This window comes from Anabrus simplex, chromosome 14 (genome assembly GCF_040414725.1).
Source record: "Anabrus simplex isolate iqAnaSimp1 chromosome 14, ASM4041472v1, whole genome shotgun sequence".
In the NCBI taxonomy this organism is placed as follows: Eukaryota; Metazoa; Arthropoda; class Insecta; order Orthoptera; family Tettigoniidae; genus Anabrus; species Anabrus simplex.
In genome coordinates, this window is record NC_090278.1 from 17,711,486 (window position 1) to 17,733,128 (window position 21,643).

At 36.2% G+C, this 21,643-nt stretch overlaps 1 protein-coding gene across 1 annotated transcript in view; it reads right to left on the bottom strand.

Moving 5' to 3' along the window:
- LOC137502976 (uncharacterized) overlaps nt 1–21,431 on the bottom strand; it is a 64,518-nt gene extending 43,087 nt beyond the window's left edge. The window contains exons 1-3 of the mRNA XM_068230258.1: nt 21,350–21,431; nt 13,398–13,527; nt 6,410–6,505 (exon numbers count right to left, since the gene is read on the bottom strand). Of these exons, the coding sequence (XP_068086359.1) occupies nt 6,410–6,505; nt 13,398–13,463 (162 nt within the window). The 5' untranslated portion in view covers nt 13,464–13,527; nt 21,350–21,431. The remainder of the gene's footprint in view (nt 1–6,409; nt 6,506–13,397; nt 13,528–21,349) is intronic.
- Between the last annotated feature and the right edge of the window lie 212 nt (nt 21,432–21,643).

The following is a 21,643-nucleotide window of genomic DNA, read 5'->3' on the forward strand; positions in this document are numbered from 1 at the left end:
TTCCACTATTCATCAAGTTTCCTATCATCCACAAATCCATAAAAGAGCTGCTTATAATAGTATGGTTCATCGAGCCTATACGGTCCCAATGTCAGAATGTGATCTTAAAAAAGAATTGAACAATATCCGTATGATCGCAAAACTCAATGGTTACAATAGTTCTTTCATTGAAAGTATTATCAATAAATACAAACATCGTCCTTTAACCACTCTGAAAAAAGAAAAACCAAAAATTTCTTCATTTTCTACCTTCACATTCAATAAAGATATTTACAAGGTCACTAACGTTTTTAAAAAACATGATGTTAAAATCTCCTTCAAAACCAACAATAATAACGCTAATGTCTTACACAACTCATCATCTATTAATAGAACTGACCCTTTTTCAAAATCTGGTGTATATAGGTTCAAATGCAACAGCTGCAATTCTTCTTATATCGGACAAACAGGAAGAAACTTTAAAATACGATACCTTGAACATGTCAATGCCCAAAAACACAATAAATTTTCTGCAGTTGGTCAGCACATGAATGATTGTAATCATAAATTTACCGACATTAAACAAGATATGACAATTCTCAAAATTATGAATAAAGGACCCCTCCTTAACATAACAGAGAATTGCTTTATAAATTTAGACCAATATTTCAATCCCAATTTCAATCTCAATGACATTTCCGAAAAATCAAACATTCTTTTTGACCTGCTAATTCAACTTTTCAGACAATCAAAATCTAATATTAAAGGTCCGATTGTTCATTCTATTTTTAGCACTTTTCTTAATCATTCTTCCATATTCCCACATCCCTCAGCCCCACCTTAAAAAAAAAAATTCTCAGACCTTTATTTTCCTTCCTTCACCTCAAAAAAAAATTCTCAGACCTTTATTTTCCTTCCTTCACCTCAAAAAAAAATCCTTTGATCCTTACCTACCTTCGTTTCTCTCTTCAGCTAAATAAAAAAAAATCCTTTGATCCTTACCTACCTTCGTTTCTCTCTTCAGATATATAAAAAAAAATCCGTTGATCCTTACCTACCTCCGTTTCACTCTTCAGCTAAAAAATAAAATATAAAAAATAATAAAAAATAAAAAATAAAAAAATATATATATATATTCTTCTCCTGCCTTCATTTTTCTTCCCTCACCTCCTCAAAATTTCCTTTGATCCTTTCCTACCTCCGTTTCTCTCTTCAGCTCATCACATCACGCTTGAGTTTTCCTTTTGACATATTTCAAAAAATAAATCTTACTGTCTTTTATTCAGAATCAAATTTATGGTCTGCATTGACCTGCGAATTTATTTCCACCTTTATTTAACTCCATATATGTTGCTCCACCTCGTGAAACATCCATCGTCCTTCAAGATTCCAGAAGCAGAAGAGCTTTCTCCTAGCATCATACTTCGCATCGTCTATTAATTCTGGTTTATGAACATCTTGAGAAGACTATGTTACGATTCTTTATTTTCAATCGATCTCTGAATGAACAACATTATCGCTTAAGAACCAAGTTTTTTCGATTTCCATTTCCACAATTTATACAACGCACGGGACTTTTTTAAGGATCTCTATTTTTTAACATAATATAACGCTTCTCTGGTTTCCTAAGCCTCCACACGCAACTATTGCCATGTTCAAAAAAAAACTGAAGAGCCTTCCAACATCCATGTATTTTGACGTCTATCAATACCTTATAAAACACGACGTAAATTTCTTCGATTATACAACAGCTAAGAAGAAGCCAGCATTCAACCTACTATTCTTCTTTATTGCATCATTTAGTGCACAGTGGTCTTTTATAATATACGGCGCACCGAACTTTACATAAATTCCGCTCAGTGCTTCGTCAATTTGGATGAGTTATTATTTTTAATATATCTCTACTCAACTTCCCACTTGGTATGTACCTTTAAAGAGACTGTACTTGTGTTTACATTGTTTATGTTTTCTTCAATCTTTGACTTACTTCAGGCTGATGATGACCTATTACTAGGTCGAAACTAGTCCCTATGTAATTTTCATTTTGTATTGAAAAGGTGGACCAATAATAATATATTATTTTACTCTATTGTAATCACAGTTCAATACGGATCTATCATTATGAAACTTATTTCTTTTAACTACAAGCATATGGCAAATCAGTTTCTGCAGAATTGCCCCCTCTTAGTATTATAGGTTTCGCCGATGACACAGTTATTGTTGGCAAAAATAAGGAAGCGGCTCTTGAGTTGACACGCATCGCTATCACGTTGTTCCAGGAAATAGGTCTACAGATAAATGCCAACAAATGTGTGGGCATATGTATTGAAAAGGGGAAACTCGTGGACGGAGTGCTCGATATTCATGACAATTTTAAGGTCAGTACTGTTAAAGAAAGAGAAGAAATTCGATATCTTGGTGTCACTTTTAACGAAACACTCACCTTTGATGCAAACACTTCTTTAAAAACCTTGCACAAGAAGTTAGATGCTCTTACAGCCTCACCTTTGTTAAAGGCAGATCAAAAGTTCACTGTTTTGAACAAAGCAGTCAGTCCCACTCTCGTGTATGCTTTTCAGACCGCTGAAATTAGACAAGTACCGCTTAGCTTCCTGAAAACCGCCGACAAAATGGTAAAGAGCTCCCTAAAGGAAATTTTGCAGTTACCCACGGATACACCCGATAGTTCTCTGTATTCTGATTTAAGATTCAAAGGCCTCGGACTTTTCAAAGCAACCTGGGAAGTACACCTGTAACAAATAAGCGCATGCAACGCTCTTCGCCGAGCCAGCAATAGCTACGTTTTAAAGATGCGTGATCTGACATCCGAAACGACGCATTGTCTACAGGCCCTCAACATCACAGATATTAACCGATTCTCCAATAAAGGCAGTGACCTTCCAAATCCAAGAAAAATCCGCCAAGAACTAAGAAGTCGTGAAATGGCAACTTGGTGCTCTTTGCCTCAGAAGGGGATCGGTGTAGAGTTGTATAAAGAGTACACACCGGCCAATAATTGGATTAGGCATCACCAGGGACTTTCTTGTAGCGAATGGCGAGAGGCAATCAAGATGACATCGAATGTTTCTGCAGTACGAACTATCCCGGGCAGAACTCAGGACGGAAACCTCTGTCGCAGATGCGTCAGAGAGAAAGAAACACTGGCTCACGTCCTGGGTTCTTGCCCCTACGGCGAAGTACTGAGAAACTCACGTCACCACAAGATAAGATCACTGATTGCAGAAGAACTCCGTAGCAAAAACTTCCGTGTATATGAAGAAGTCCACGGTTTGTCTACGACAGGGAGCACAAGACGAATTGACATAATTGCCTTTAAAGATAACGACACGAAAGGCTTCATTATCGATCCGACTATCCGATTCGAGCACCATGTCGGCCAGTCTAGTGAAGTTCATCTTGAAAAACAGAACATCTACGCGCCCAGCATTCCGTTCTACAAAAATAAATACCAGCTGAATGAAGTAGAGATTATCGGCCTAATGATTGGCGCTCGTGGCACAATACCTGCCTTGTTCGTAGAATTCTGGAAAAAGTTCGACCTGCCCATCAACAGCATTGAAAGAATAGTTACCACCACCATACGTGGATCAGTACAAATCCTGAAATCTCACCTGTTCGGACCTCCATAATCTAAGAAATCCTTATTATCACTATATTTCTATATGATAAAAACTTTCTCTATCCTGATATGCTTTACTTTGTCCATTGTGGCAACCCGTAATTGCGGGAAGTCGTTGATTCGTTCAATAAATATATATAAGCTAACATGTCTCTCGTAATCAACAATAAGTAACGCATCACTGCAAAGGAAAAGGTAAGTATGGTTGAATGTTGGGACATTAACTAAAGTGCTACTCCATATGGGGAAGCGTGTATGTATATAATTCAAAATGACACATATGATGCCATACGGGTTTGCAATACAAGGCCTAATGTACATAAGAAGTTAACTGAATATATCATAAATATATCCTCATTTCAGTGATCACTTGCTTGGTTAAGCCTACGAAAATTTTGGCAACAGGGAGTAACTATAATCTATCAGCTTCATTGTCCGTATTGATGAATTAAGAATGCAAGTATGAACAATGAAATTTCAACCTAATCAATCTTTTATTACAAAATGTTTAAAGTTATCTACATTGAAACAGTACCGGTTTCGACCTGTAAAAAGGTCATCATCAGCTGTTGGTGAACCTGCTTAATAGCGATTGTACATAAAACGGCATTCTTGTTAAATTAGTTTTAGTAATGTTTTATGTACAATCGCTATTAAGCAGATTCACCAACAGCTGATGATGACCTTTTTACAGGTCGAAACCGGTCCTGTTTCAATGTAGATAACTTTAAACATTTTGTAATGAAGTATTAATTAGGTGGAAATCTCATTCTTCATACATGCAACAGGGAGTAACTCAATGTAATCAGCCCATGGCACTAGATGGAAATCCCATGAATTTCAGTCTGGCACTCTACATGTTAAACAAGGTACAGAGAGTAACTGCATATTGTTTATGATTTATCTCAAATTAGTGTAAAGAATCCACGGAGTGAAATTCAAATCCAATGGACATACTGGAGTTGAACCCTGCACTCTAAAGTTGTGTTAATATTCTATAGGAAACTATAACTCATATTAAGACCATAAACCCATTCATAGATCAAGAAGGCAATCTTCATGTTGATGGACGACTGCACAATATCCTAATTCTAGTAGAGTGGAAACATTAGATCATTCTGTATCCATATCATCACCATCTCATAAATCTAATTATGATGGCGGAACACCTTCGACTGCTTCATCCTGGCACTCAACTCTTCATCACAACTCTGAGAGACAAGTTTTGGATCCCATCATCAAGAGGGATGGTGAAAAAGAAAACATTCATGCACATCTTAAGTGTTGTAACATGAATGCAGTGCGAAATTCAACAAGGGTGCAAGTGTCCCTATTGTACCCATTCCATAAAACTAGAATAAACTCTGCTGGCTCAATTCTCATAAAAATTAGTGTCAGATCGAACAAGACCAGACTGCCTACCTACCAAGTCTCCCTACATGGACGTGATATCTGACCTCAACACAACTACATTTCTTGCCTCTCCTTGTTGATTTAGTTCTCATACAGGTCAACTGCTGAAAATTTACAATGATAATGGCATGAACTTCTTTGGAGCAGCGAAAGAAATCAAGGCCTTTTGCAAAACAACCCGAAGAAAAACAAACTCTTCAATGAAACTGTAGACATGAGACTGATGGGGCATTTCAACCCTCCTGCAACATCACACCAGGGTGGAATCTAGGATGCAGCAGTCAGGAGTGTGATATATCTCCTCAGAAGAGTGATGGATTCTTATTGCTTCACCAACAGAGAATTGACCAGTCTTTCAACACATAATCACGTCTCTCACTAAAGTTAAATAAGGACCATTTTGACACTACTTACATAAATATAAACTATTTACTTATAGGAGAGCCAATTACTACACTCCCTGATCACGACTGTATTTCCTTTCCCAGTACCCAGATGACTATATATTCAGCAGCTAACCCAGAATTTCTGAAAGAGATCATCAACTGAATATCTCAATAAATGGGCAATGAAATAGCCACATAGTCAGACTGAAGGAAGACGACACACATGCTATGCAGTGGACGATGGTAATGATCAAATGTGTATTCTGGTAGTGACGGATTAATCCATGTGACAAAAGTTCAGGTGAGTAACAGTGAACATACAAGGCCTATTCACAAACACTGTCCCTTACAAAATATGGAACAGAAAGCAAGATCGCTTTTGAAGGGCCTGTTAATGCATTGCAAGTTTAAGTAATATTATAAGTCACAACAGACTAGTAACACAACAAACCACATTAGGAAGAACAAGAATGTTTTTCACTTGGCACAAGATGCTACAATGTGTGTAGTATATAAGTGAACACTCACAGTAAGCAAGCATAATATCTGCAACTTGTATACAAAAACAATTGTAGTATCTAAAGAACAATAATTAATATAATCAATAAGATTGCGTTTCATTTGGAAGCAACAAGTAAAATACCCAGGAACAGTAACAAGAGAATATATCTTATAGTAATTCTGTGTTCGAAAATATTTACGAAGTCAAAAGTATTAGTAGCAGTGATACCAGCCCCCAAATGATATACAGAAGAGGTCTTTGGAGCATTCTTAACTGCTACACAATGCATAGCCCAAGATTGCAGAACAACTTGAAGGATAAGTGCAAATTAGGTAAGAAAACAGTGTATCTCAGAGAAAACTGCATTTTCCGTAGGACTATAAATTATAATGTATGCATTAAAATGAAGGGTCAACAATTGACAACTGTCGAGGCATGTTATAACTATTCTCATTACATGATGACGGCTTATCAAATTATGTACATTACCTGAAGCGAGTCTTCATGTGTTGGTTCTGGCTCTGTTAACTCTGATTTAACTTCTTCCTTCAGGGGTATCACTTCTGATGAGTGTTCAATATCTTCCTGTGGAAAAAAAAGATATATTATGAATGCACATAACACACATCTACAAATATTGTCACCAACAAAAGAGCATGATAATATGTTACTTCCCAGTATTGCAGTTAGTTTCAAAATTTCACTATTGTATAAGGAACATTCCTACCAGCAGAGGATTGTTAAAACCAAAGGTTGTAAAGAGAATGGCGTTACTACCCTCGCTCACACCTAATGTCAGAGAAAGGATGAGACTGAGAACCAAATATAAAGTGAGAAACATTTTCTAACTATATCAGAAGATATCAAACCAGAGATGGAATTGGCACCACCTCAGACAGAATTTTGGAAGGAAGCTGCCATAGACATACAAATTAAATCTTGCTGACTGTTTTCATATGTCCAATTCTATCAAACGAATCATAGAGGTTGTTTGAACACTTCCAATTGTTAAGACAGTTCTAAATATTTTGTCACATAATGAGAAATAAGAATAAAGTTGTTTAAAGACAGATTAAAATCTCTTGAAATATTTTAATCACAATCTCTACTCTGCTTTTTTAGAGCTCACAGGGGCTACATACTGCATTGTGACATTTCTGTTTCAAACATCATATTTCAATGCTTCCAAGTATAAAAATAAAAAACAAACATGAAAGAAGCAAGCTTATCAGTCATATACGAGGGAAGGGTGTGATGTACATCGAACACACAGCAACTACAAATGAAACATTTTTTTCTACAAGGATGTTATGTGGTGTGCTGTAAAGAACTTTGGGGATGAGATCACCATCAGTGCTGAACGATCCTTGTTGGAATGTACATCTGCAGTTCCAGAAGCTCTTTCGTGATCTACTACAAGACCTTACAATTTCTCACCTGGACTCATAAAAGCCCGTTGGCACTAAAGGGGTTTGAGAGGGACTGTGATCAAAAGCTTATATACCAATAGAAGTTAATATCCCAATAAAAATTAATCAGAGTATAAAACTCTAGAATATACCTACCTCAATATAGAAGAAAGCGAAAAGTAGCCAAACTAAAGAAAGGGAGAAAAAACGATGCACAAAAGGAGAGTTTGTTAAGAATGAAGCCATACTTTCGATTGTAGACTTAGTTAAAAGTAACATAAAAACTTTGAGGTCTGCCAAACACACAAACTTTTTAACATAATTTTTAACACTATAAATATACCTGTTAAAAATTCAAACTGTTATACATAGAATGACATGTATCGTTCTACAGGAACATCCTCAGATTCTATCAAATCACTTAAAACATGCATATATATGTGCAGCATTGTTTAATTTGCACATACCAATGATAGAGAAGTTAGTGATAATATGAACCAGTATTAACAAATAATATTTTTACAAATATTAATATAACAAAAAAATCTGTATTATCTAGACTGCCGATGCCAAGTTTGTTGACACCAAAGACTCTTTCAGGACTGTGATCATGTAGAGGCAAATGCAATTTTTTTTTTTTTTTGTCAAAGTGTTGGTTCAGTGGAAGAGCTTAGGGAAATATTATTGAGATTATTACATTGTAAAGACTAGATTTAGATTTCTTTTCTTTTAAATTTGATTCAGAGGAGAGATCATATAGTTAAAAAAACGGCAAAGGGAAACATTTCAAATACCAAGCAGATAAAAATTAATTTGTACTAGACTGCATATCTAACACGTAAAACAAGGAGATAATAATAAATTAATTAGACTACCAGATGAGTCATGACTGAATTAAGAATTCAATAGGTGGAATACATTAGCTTATGTGAACACGATAGTGTTATTATTGAATGGAAAATATAATTAAATAATTCGATGGCAATCAACACCAATGTTAATTAATTAATTGTGCCATTGAAATAAGACTCATGATTGATAGGAGGATTTTCATGAATTGCATAAAGTATCATTACCTACCTAGGAATAATGTAAAAAATTATTAATTGACTTCAATCAGACAAGTGGGATTTTTGAGTTAATTTTTGCTATTGTGATAATGAGAGAAGGCTATATGCCAGTATTTGCAAATGTTACTGTGTATTAGGAGAGGCTGTCACATTTTTTATTTCAATTTTGAAGCCATTGAAGGCCTAATTTGAGTTTGTAATTTTTCAGAGCCCAACTTTCGTCTACATCGATGAATATTAATTTAATTTTGTACACTCACTACTGGAGGAAATTCGACAACATGAAGTAACAATTGAAATTTTTGCACAGCAAGAATATATTTGTGTTTTTCTGCAAATGCTTATATTGAATAAATGTCAGAAATGTGGTTTTAAATTATCTACTTTTTGCTTGGTCGTCAATCCCTTCATTGCCTCTAAAATTCGGTCAGACTTTGAACGAACATTCCCCCCTTGGGATCTCTCGCTCAGTGGCTGGGTTAGCCAGGTAAAAAGGGGGGCAGTACAGGGTACCATGGAGAGGAGAGGGGGAAATAGCATAGAGCGAATGGAGTGTTATGGAGAGGGGGGAGAAGGTTATTAACCCACCTCATGTTATGAAGTAATTTTATGTAATATGGATCATTGCAAGTTAATTATTTTAGGTAAATAAAGTATGGAATTGAAGTAGAGAATACCTATTGGATATTATTATTATAAATGCTAATTTAATGAGTAAGTGTTGTCCAGATATTATGTGAGTAGAACAGAGAATGGGGAATTCTTTAAGTGTGTATAGTTATTTAGGCTGGTTACATTAGCATGTTTTGTGATGTAGGTTTCCATTGCCTGCTTTATATTCAAAGATTTACTTTTATACTTTTGTGTAAAATTTTTAGATCTGTGTTGATGTCTGTGAAATGATTTGAACTGTCGTGCATGTGCTCCCCTAAGGCTGAATGCCAATTATACCTGACCATGATTTTTGAGTTCTTTATATCTTGTGTGGATATTATGGGTTATTTACATACATATGTGGCATTGCAGTTAAGATCTTGGCACTTGAGTTCAGAGATTCCTGACTTTGAGAAAGGGCATTATATGTTTAGGTTGCACTCGTCTCTGCACTGTACTGTTTGTTCTAAACGCTACTTGTTTCTTGAAAACATCAGGTACTTTTAATGTGTTCTTGTTAACATACTTGAGAACCACACACACAAAGTAGTTAATATTTTCAAGAAACTACGATTAAAAGTACCCTTTAGAATGAACAACACACTACAGAGACACATCAGCAAGTGCAACCTAAACAAAAAAGACCCTTTCTCAAAATCAGGACTCAAGTACCCAGAACCTAACAGTAATGCCTCATATATAGATAGGTCAAGCGAAAAGTAACTTCCACACAAGCTACAATGAACACAAAAACACAATCAGATATAATCGGCATTCAGCCTTCGGGGAGCACATATACCTAAGTTCACACCATTTCACAGACATCAACACAGTTCTAAAAATTTTACACATCGAAAAAAGGTAAATCTGTAAATCTACAGGAAGACATCAACATTTACAACGCAAAAAAACTAATGTAACAAACTTAAATGAGCGTACACACCTAAAAATTCTGCACTCTTTGGTCAACCCACATAATATCTGGACAAAACTCGCTCATTAAATTAGCAATTACCATAATAATATCCAATAAATATTCTCCATTTAAATTCCATACTTTATTTGACTAAAATCAATTAATTCACATTCATCCATATTATATAAAAGTAGATTACATCATGAAGGAGGTTATTAATATTCTCTCCACTCTCCAGTGTTAATAGAATGTTCCACATCACTCCACTTCCTCTGACCTATTTTACCCTCCCAACTTCACACGCCCCTCCCAAGCTTCCCCTCCCCTCTCCACGAGCAGTATGCCATACCCAAAACTTTGCATTTGCCTCTACAGGGTCACAGTCCTGACAGAGTATTTGGTGACAATGGACTTAGTATTGGTAGTCTATATAAGCACAGAAGTTTTCTAGTTATATTAATACTTGTAAAAGTATTCTATGTCAATACTGGTTCATACTATCACTAACCCCTCTATCATTGACAAATTTATGCAACATAAACTATACTGTACATACATACGCATGTTTTAAGTGATTTGTTAGAATATGAGGATGTTCCTGTAGAATGATAGATGTCATTCTTTGTATAATAGTGTGTACTTGGTTACAGGTATATTATTATAGTGCTATAATTTACGTTAAAATTGTTGTGTGTTTGGCAGGCTGGAAAGATTTATGTTAAAAGATGCAGGGGGAAAGAATGTCAAAGAGGAAAGAAAAGTTCAGTTTTAATGTGCCTTACGTCCTCAATAAACCCAGAGCTCACTGTACCCAAAACATTCCATTTGCCTCTACACAACCACAGTCCTGAAATAGGATTTGGTGACAAGGGACTTAGCATCAGCAGGCTAGATAAGCACAGAAGTTTTTCTGTTATGTTAATACTTGTAAGAGTATTCTTAGTCAATACTGGTTCATATTACCACTAAACTCTCTATCATTGATGAGTTTACACAATGTAAACAAAACTGTGCATATATATTCATGTTTTAAGTGATTTGATAGCATCTGATGATCTTCCTGTAGATTGACACATGCCATTCTTTGTATAATAGTGTGTAATTTTTACAGCTATGCTTATAGTGTTATAATTTATGTTAAAATTGTTGTGTGTTTGACAGACTGGAAAGTTTTTATGTTACAAGATGGAGGGGGGAAAGAATGTCAAAGAGGAAAGAAAAGTTCAGTTTTAATGTGCCTTATGTCCTCAATATCGCAGAGCCCACTATAACCAAAACTTTCCATTTGCCTCTCAATGACCAGAGTCCTGAAATAGTGTTACAATTTATATTGGAATTGTAGTGTGTTCGACAATGTAGAGAGAAAGAATGACAAAGAGCAGAGAAAAGTTAATTATTAATGTGCCATAAACCTTGAAGTCCTGGGGCCCACTAAGGAGGGGCATATTAAAAGAATGTTCTCAGAAATCATGCATTCTAGAGCCTTTAGACATGGATCTCTATGCAATATAGATATTGACCTGTATTTGAGGAATAAAATGAGCCTTTCTAAATGAATACAACATCTGAGCAAAATACATTTTTTGAGAGAATTTACGTTGCAGAATTTGATCTATTATCTCCTATCCTATAGGCAAATTTTCTCTTCTTTTAACACACATCACACATATCTTCCAGCAGATTGTGGATGTGAGGGTAACACAGAGTAATCACACCTGTACTGTCACTCTGTTTAGCAGACTGGTGTATTCAGTCTCAAAATACATTGACCAAAAATTAACAATTAACAAAGGAGTAATAATTTTTAACATGTGGAGCTAATGGTGATGCAGTAGTGTTGGAGGATATTACTGTTTAAAAAAAATGGTGTAACAGGTCAACCATCTTCTTTTACAACCAAAGGGGGAAAGTAGAAGAATTGCGACCCCTAACCAAAGTAATTTGGATTCTCACAGTAAAACTTACAGAATAATGCAACCCCAACCTAAACACACTCGCTAACAGTTTACGATATTGGTGTACATTTCTATGACATAATTTAGATATCCATATAAGTTTGACACAGAAATATCAAACCTATAGTTCTTGATCAGGAGTGTGTTCATAGGTCAGGTTCAAGGTTGACACAGAACATAATAAGAAATATCAAAGGTAGAAATCTTGAATAGCAGTGTGCTTGCATCTTTGATATGTTCAGACACCATTCTTTTTTGTATTGCCTGTAACTCAGAACTCAACAAGCACACATTTATTGTTAGCAAGGTTTTTGATGATTCTGAAGTGCCAGATTGATGTTCAGTAATTCACTTTCATGCCAGTATAAATACAGATATATGTTTGGATAATTCAGCTTCTTCAAATACCTCTAGAACTAATGTGAAGATCACTCTCCTACATGAAATTAGCATGTTATCACGTCACCCTCTAAGCTATCAGCCACACATTCAGAAGATTGCAATGGACTGTGTTTACAGTAGCAACAGACAGAGCAAGGAGAGATGATGAAAATATCTTGCTTCTTCTCAAAAATCTTTCACTGCTTCTCCCCCCTTCATACGAGTGTTTGCTTTAGACGTGCTATACTGACAGTAAACTGCCAAGGCAGAATTTTGCTACGTGCACACCTAACATTAGTAACACTGTAAGGAAGTTAAACTCACCTAGTTTTTCTTTTGGAGGAAAAATATGTTCACTATAAGAGCCAGGGACCAACCAGCCATAACTCAATTCAATCTAGCGCCTACAATTAACCTTGAGTTCAGCAGCTACTAGCACTGCAATTGGCTTACATATGATAGGAAAATCATTATCAAACCATGCAGAATAAAAAAAACATACCTACATACTCTCCATAAATTGATTTCAATAACCAACAGAGGTAATCAATAAACCATAGACAGTCATTCGATGAGTACTTAGCACACAAAATGCCCCGATGCCTTGATCTTGAATTACTGCCTGTCACATCTTCTTCACTATCTATACTTAAGCAAGGTTCCCTTACTATCATGCCCACAACATTAATTCAGCTTTCTGCCACTATCAAACATAGAATGCACTGCCGTCTCCCTAGTAAATGCTAGAGGCCAATTGTCCATTCGGTGGCCATATTTCAGGGCTTATGCCTCCAGAAACCCTTTACTTGTCCCATGAACAACGCTTTTGTCACTAGATGGATCCTTAGATGTACATCAATACCGTTGTTTGTAGTTCCAAAGAGTTGGCAGCTTTGTGTAGCACGCTGTGGTGTACCATTCACAGACAAAGTCACAAAACAGAGACATACCACGCCTCGATGCCCATGCAGCAAATGGTGACTGCTAGTGTTAATATTGGGGAAGCACATAGTATTTTATACCCTGCAAAACTCATTCAGCTACTAAGGGTTAAATTCTCATCTCTATAAAGTTACCTGGAATGAGACTTACAAGTGATGAATTTGTTGTTCCTTCAAGCCAGACTGGTTCCTCCTTGATGTTCACTTCCAGGTCCATTTCACACTGCAACTTAAGTAGTTATAAGGTACTGGGGTTGTTGATTACTTCTAATGACCTTACACTGAAACACAGGCCAGAAAAATATATTTTTGCTGTCATTGCTACTTGGGTTATTTGTCAACAGACTAAGCAGCAAGGTCATAATTTTACATGACCGTCAATATTATGATGATACATACATACTGTGACCGTTCATGGGACGCCTAACTCGGAGATGATAATAAATTTTATAATTTCGCTCGACTAGTATTCAGGGGTTTACATGATCTTCCACTCAGGGCATGGCCCTTCGGAAAGGAAGCGGTCACATCCTATCAATACCTAGTCCAATAATAATCTAACATCAGATTCAAGATAATAAGCTCACTAAAACTAGGCATAAATGAATATTTGCAATGAGAAATTGGAAGTATAATAATTTTAATAAAATGAAATTAACTGGCTACAACTGAACAACTGAATATGCAACGTAAAAAATATATTAACTTTGTGCATCACAACCGCACCGTATTAAAGAATCAAGTCCATCTTGAAAAATAATTGTCAGTCATTAAGTTAAAATCACATCATTACGCAACACTGTTTCATTTAAATAAATATAAATTGATATAATGGAAAATCAGCAATTTCAGTCTCAAATCGATCATCTTGTTTGTTCATTTCTGACGTATTACTAGACGAACCTGTCCTCCCTGCTCTACTTCTCTTATTACTTCATTATAATTACCTAACTAACTGAGTAATAACTTGAATTTTCTAACAGCGCATGATAAAAACCGAAAATCCATCAAATACATAATAATATCAGTGCTCCATAATCAATTAACTGCATGTCTCCGTCCAACCAACGGCGTGATGTGGCTGCACCTGAAAAGGTACTATCTACTGACATAAATAAGCAAACTATCAAGTGCCAGACGATCTGCGTTGCATCGGCTCCATTCCATCCTGCTGAAAATACACCTACAGCGCTAACTTACTACATCTAGCAATACCACAAGTGGATCTACAGTACAGGTGACAATAATCTCACAATCAAATAGTCGTTCGAGTAGCTTGTCGAAGATCCTACTCGTATATTCGTAAATACATTCCGCTACCCATGTGATACCAAATTAAACTCATGTCAGCTCGCATGCCTAACCAAACTCTTCGAAAAGCATTCAAAACAACGCTACGAAACACGCTCATCTAATAAACTCAAATATACGCGGCGGAAATACCTCTCAATACTATTATCCTAACCATTGGCCATCTCAAAGAATTAAATTACTACCGCAATTCACCACTCAATAAATCTTTCTCTGCTTATACCGTTAACTATACCTTTAGATGACCCTACATATTTTACGCTACACAATGTCCACCACATAATGAGAAATCATCATCCCCTACATAAATGAGCTAAATATCTTTGAAGAGCTTCACTATTATTCATACGACCATCACTGAGTCGATCCACTAAACATATCACAAAACTCCGCGGAATTATACATTACCATAAGATCACCACTTCAAATATTTCACACATCAGCACATCAAAACTTACCTGTGGCATTCAAGATCACACACGCCTTATAACTGTTCCACAAACACCGAAAACAACGCAGGAAAGATCGCCTAACCCTAGTATTCACCAACGGAAAACGATATTCTAATATACGCAGCAGCATTACATGACGTTACCAACACCGTTAGCACGTTAGAACATTCAAGTCATTTCATTTTATATCACCTGTGTGACATTAAAAAAAATCTACTTCTACTATAAGCATCTACAAGTAAACAAGAAGGGCAAGGTTCGACTACTCATCTGACTTCTTCGTTTTTCCATGGGTATTGGTCGTCAGGTTATTTCTTCAGCCATCTCATTCATCTCGGCAGAGTGCGGATCCACCAGGATCCTACCAGTTTACTCGGACATCTCTTCTATATGAACTTCCTTATTCACAAATATAGGCAACATCTTGAGTTCAACCTGAAACTTGAACAGAATGGTTAGATCGAATTCGTACATATTTTTTAAATCCACTGTTATAGATTATTACTGGCCTGTGTAAATTTTATATCGCTCCATGCTATACTTAGTTTGTTAACGTATTTAGGCCTCAACTTCTTCAATTTTATGAGCTTTAATTCGGATATACGGGCTGAGCTCTCTATTGCTTCACGATCCTTTTTGTACTCTTCAACAATCGACATTTAAAACAAATTCCAACTTCATTATTTCAATAAAAAACGAGGCTGCTTTCCATAAGCTACATAACTACGATCCTGATTTCTTTACATCTGGTTTTGACATTGAGGAACGTTATCACAGAGATCCACAAAGGAACACACGCTACTATTGTTTGTTCTTTCCACTTGAAATACGTCACGCCACACGCCTGTTAGATAATTAAATGCATAATTCCGGCTCAGTTCATGGCCTCCTTAATGTCTGTTATACTAGATGTGATGTCTGGCCGATTTTCTTCTCAACTGTTACTGCAAGTATTTATTGATACCCTCTTGTGACTACACGGTTTTACACGCGGTCCGATGTGTACCACGGGGTTCCGAGCTTGATCTATCGATTCTCATCCATAAGATCTACTATCAATTCGCGAGTTGTGTCGGCTCATATCTTACGAATATATAAATTCGCCGCACATCAACAGTTATTTTACCACCATGCCGTCCACATGCATTTATCATGCTTATGACCTCCAATGACTCCCCGACATGTAATTGCACGTCATTGGAAGGTCATAATACATTATCATGATAGACTGTTATGCATTTCAGCGTTCAGTCTGCAAGCCTCTGTGAATTTACTAAATGTCACCACAATCCTCGATTTGCAACTAGTGCCTTGGCCTCATTTAGTTCTATACCTCTTACCTTTAAATCGTTAGAAACCGAGTCTAACCATCGTCATCTTTGCCTACCTCTACTTCTCTTACCCTCCATAACAGTCTATTATTCTCCTAGGTAACCTTTCCGCCTCCGTTCACTTCACATGACCCACCACCGAAGCTGGTTTATACGTACAGCTTCATCCATCAAGTTCATTCCTTAATTAGTCTTTATCTTCAAGGGTTATGAATTTCATGTTGTTGGTCCGTACTGAACTGAGAATAACATATGAATAGTAACACAGTAAGGTTTCCACCTATTCAGTACTAATATGTATTTACAATGTTATAAATTACATGGAACTAGTTTCGACCCGCTTAGGGGTCATCATCAGCCATATTAAAGCATACATAAGTATTTTGTCGAATCCTAAAACATGTTATTTTTAACTGTAATAATCGTATGGATTTTATAATTCATAAAGTGAAGTTTGGTAATGAGATGAGAAATGTTAGTATAGTACAGGTGAGCAGTAAGTAATAATATATATACAAACAAGTTTGGAAACAAAGTACTAGTGGGGTGCTTAGAGTTGTAAAAATATAACCTCGTGGATGTCAGTAGCCTTCGTACTAAAGAAACAATGTAAAATAACACATATAAACATATATACAAGTATGTACAAAGTCTGGAGAGTAAAGAGTGATACTCTTTTAATGTCGAGTTGGCTTGACACTGATCACTTAAGCGGAGAAATTAGGTATTTGGTGTATTAAAGCTGTGTTGGTCAGTTGCGTTGTTGATTGTTGGACGTGAAGTTGTTTTTGAATTTCTGGTTGAGAGAAGGTGGAAACTGCGCGTGGATATATTGATTCTCAGTTCTTAGCGGAAACCAAATTGGACCTGTTTAAATGGAGAAAGTTGGTAAAAACAAAAAATGGAGATAGGAAAAGGTTAACATAAAGTGAAAGGATGCTTACCTCGCGCTGCGGTGTGTGTAGTATAGCTGATGGTGTGCAATTGGTGGCGGGGAGAGAAGTGTGGGCAGAGAGGAGGGCAGGCGTGTGCGGGTTAGGAAGAGTGGGGGTGGCTTGGGGTGAGGTGCGGGTGGGGAGCTTTTTAAGGCGGGGCTGAAGGGTGCGGGAGAAAGGGTAGTTGTCTCGGAAAAGTACCTTTGATTAGACTTAGGATTGAGTTTTGGTTGGCTGCATTATTGTTTCTGAGGAAAGTGATGAATAGATCGAAGAGTATGTTGGGTTTCTCTGAGATTTCATTGAGATTGTGACTGGCGTTGAAGTATTGGTCTAGGTGTATGTAGTAATTTTCCATTATGTTGAGTACAGGGCCCTTGTTTGCTAATTCGAGGATGTCCATGTCCTGTTCGATATTGGTGAAATTATGGTTATAATCATGCATGTGTTGGCCGATGGCTGAAAACCTGTTGTATTTTATTGCATTAGTGTGTTAGTGGTATCTGGTATTTAAGTTTCTACCGGTTTGTCCGATATAGGATTTTTCACAGGTGTTGCATTTGATCCTGTAAACTCCTGATTTTAAAAAACTGCTGGTCTTGTTGATGTGTGAAGTATTGTGTAAGACGTTTGTGTTCTTATTGTTGGTTTTGAAGGCTATTTTAACGCCTTGTTTCTTGAAGATATTGGTTAACTTGTAGATATCATTGTTGAACGTGAAGGTGGAAAATGTTAGAGGTTTAGTCACTTCTTTTTTGAGGATAGTTTTAGGGCGATGTTTGTGTTTATTGATTGTACTTTCTATAAAATGATTGCTTAAGCCGTTGTATTTTGCAATTCCGCGAATTGTGTTAAGTTCGTTCTTTAGATCGTTCTTGGACATAGGTATGCTGAAGGCTCGGTGAACTAGGTTGTTGTATGTGGCTCGTTTGTGGGAATGGGGGTGCACTGAATCTTGGCAAATGGTGGAGGCTGTTTGAGTAGGTTTTCTGAATATTTTATAACTGAAAGAATCTGAGTTTCTAGTGATAGTTAAATCTAGGAAGTTGATTTTTTGATTTGATTCGGATTCTAGTGTGAATTTGATATGAGAATCAATAGTGTTGAGTTTTAAGAGGGTGGTGGAGGCATTAATTGATTGCTCATTCATGATTACGAAGAAATTCAAAAACAACTTCACGTCCAACAACAACAACGCAACTGACCAACACAGCTTTAATACACCAAATACCTAATTTCTTCGCTTAAGTGATCAGTGTCAAGCCAACTCGACATTAAAAGAGTATCACTCTTTACTCTCCAGACTTTGTACATACTTGTATATATGTTTATATGTGTTATTTTACATTGTTTCTTTAGTACGAAGACTACTGACATCCACGAGGTTATATTTTTACAACTCTAAGCACCCCACTAGTACTTTGTTTCCAAACTTGTTTGTATATATATTATTATTTACTACTCACCTGTACCATACTAACATTTCTCATCTCATTACCAAACTTCACTTTATAAATTATAAAATCCATACGATTATTACAGTTAAAAATAACATGTTTTAGGATTCACAAAATACTTATGTATGCTTTAATATGGCTGATGATGACCCCTAGGTGGGTCGAAACTAGTTCCATGTAATTAATAACATTGTAAATACATATTAGTACTGAATAGGTGGAAACCTTACTGTGTTACTATTCATATGTTAGTCTTTATCTCCTCATTCCGAGTACCCTCCTGCCATTGTTTCCACCTGTTTGTACCAGCAATCATTCTTGCTACTTTCATATCTGTTAATTCTAACTTATGTATAAGATATCCTGAGTCCACCCAGCTTTCATTCCCGTAAAGCAAAGTTGGTCTGAAAACAGACTGATGTAAAGATAGTTTCGTCTGAGAACTGACTTCCTTCTTACAGAATCCTGTCGATTACAACTGCGAGCACTCTGCATTAGCTTTAAGACACCTTGATTCAATCCCACTTATTATATAACCATCCTGGGAGAACACACAACCTAAATATTTAAAATTATCAACCTGTTCTAGCTTTGTATCACCAATCTGACATGATAATACTGGAAAGACACAAAATTTTGCATGACTGTTGATATCGTGATCTTACTTATAGGACCTCATGTTTTCTATGACATACTAAAATAATAGCTAAGGGCCTCCAGTTTTACATGACTTCTAATGAAGTGATCACTTCCATAGGAAATCTAATTTAACATATCTTTTGAAATTGAGATCATAGTCAAAGGAACCCTATTTATACATGACTCCTAATGTCATATTCACAGCTATATAACATAGAGTTTTATATGAAACTGAAGCCACAGCAAGATGACTTGACTTTTTAATAATCCAACGTAAGTTGATCACGATTGAAACCCACCACTCTTCCTGTAAATACAGTGATTACTCCATTTGCAAATCACTCTGATCACCCAGGTCCGTATCTTGGAATATTTCCACCATTTCTTCCTTTGCACTGCACTCCAGTGTCTTGAGATTTGTTCTATCAAAATTTTCCTTCTTAGGATCAAATTCTGACAAACCATTCTCCTCTCATCAAGCTGATTCATTATATCTTTATTTGAGACATGTTATATTCACCTGATCTTCAACAACTTCTGATAACACGGCATTTAAAATGCTTCAACTCTGTTTCCCTCTGCACCAGTTATAATCCATGTTTCACATCTGTATGGTGCCTGCTCCACACTCAGTGTAACATAATTTTTCAAGTTTTCAGTCTGTCGATTCAAAGAACATAATGGAGAAAAGATAGGAGTTTGGGCAGAATTTAGTGATGATACTTATAGATAATGAGAAGGCATATAACAGTGTACCACGGCCAGTTGTCTTGTGGGCACTGTTATAAAGAAGGCAGGGAGAGGAGAAGAACCAATTATAAAAGCCATAAAGCCATGGGTAAGTAGTACGAAGACTACGATAGGAAGAACAAACTGGTTCAAAGTAGAAACTGGATGTCAACAAAGATATATTACTGGTTTTACATGAAATTAACAACCTTTTACAGTTTCCAGAGCCAGAATTTATTCCAGAAGACTTTCCTTCCATTCCTTCTAATAGTTTAATGTTGCACTAAAAAATTTAAGGAAAAGGGCTTAAGATTAGGAAATTAGATGCATTAATTAAGATTAATTAATGAGAAAATTTGGAAACCGTGGAAACGATTTTCAGGGCTGCCAATCCTGGGATTTACAACCATGCAAACTTACCACCACTCATCCCTGAAGAAGATCTTTTACGCACCAATAAATCAGTAAATATCTTATGGAAGCGAGGCAGCCTACTATTAACTAAAACATCAGAAGCAAATACCGGATAGAGCTGTTGTGGGGTAATGATGTGTACAGAAGAATCTCTCTAATACAACACTGATATAGGTACCAAGAATTGTACAAACGATAACCTTACAGATATGGTGAACGGAGCAACTCTCAAGATTTCGAACCCTACTACCATCTTTCGCAGCCGACAGTGTAAAGAACATTCGCAGTGTCACTTTTAAATCGCACACAGAGGTAAATAACACATCAACACAATAATTAAAATTATGCATTACTGCGAGTAGTTTCTTTCTGAAACTATCATCCGCATTTCTTCACCTGCGTAGCTGTTCAGGAAAAATCCTCATTTCACTAAATTTCACTATACAATATATTGTTTCAACACACGACTTGCTGGCACTTGCAACGCAAAGGCTATGAGTTTTCAAGAAAGCTAGTTATTTGCGTGTTCATTTTGCATTTTTAATTAAAAGTAAAATGTAAGAAAATTTGAACATATTAAATATTAAAAATATATCCAATGCTGAAACTCAGAAAGATTAGTACCGGTATTAACTTCTTACGGTTCTCAATTGAGATCTGTAAGTTTGGCAAAAGTAAATTATTGAAACTTGAACATTACCGACAATATGTCACAGGTTGTGGACTCAGTGTGAAATGATAGAAATCACAATTTTACTCAGTAAAGAGAATCTGTAACACAATTAACGAAATAAGCTGTATATCTGGCTAACAAGCGTCTTATATTACAACATACCCGACACTTCGAAACAAAACCTGATATTTTAATGTAGTTTAATCACTTTAAACAAACTCCTTGAGAACAAATTCGACTTGTATCAGTCAGTAGAACGGGCTGAATTTCGGAAACGATATATTACTTCTTCTTGGTTAGTTGTTGGACATCGTCGTAAGACGCTACGTCCAGTCACTGGTTTGCGGGATAATTAATGTCTAGGAGAGGTACCAACATTAGAAGAAATGAGTACACTACAAGATAGTAGGGTTAGCTATGTAATGAAGCTAATGACAGCCGGTAATAATGAAACTG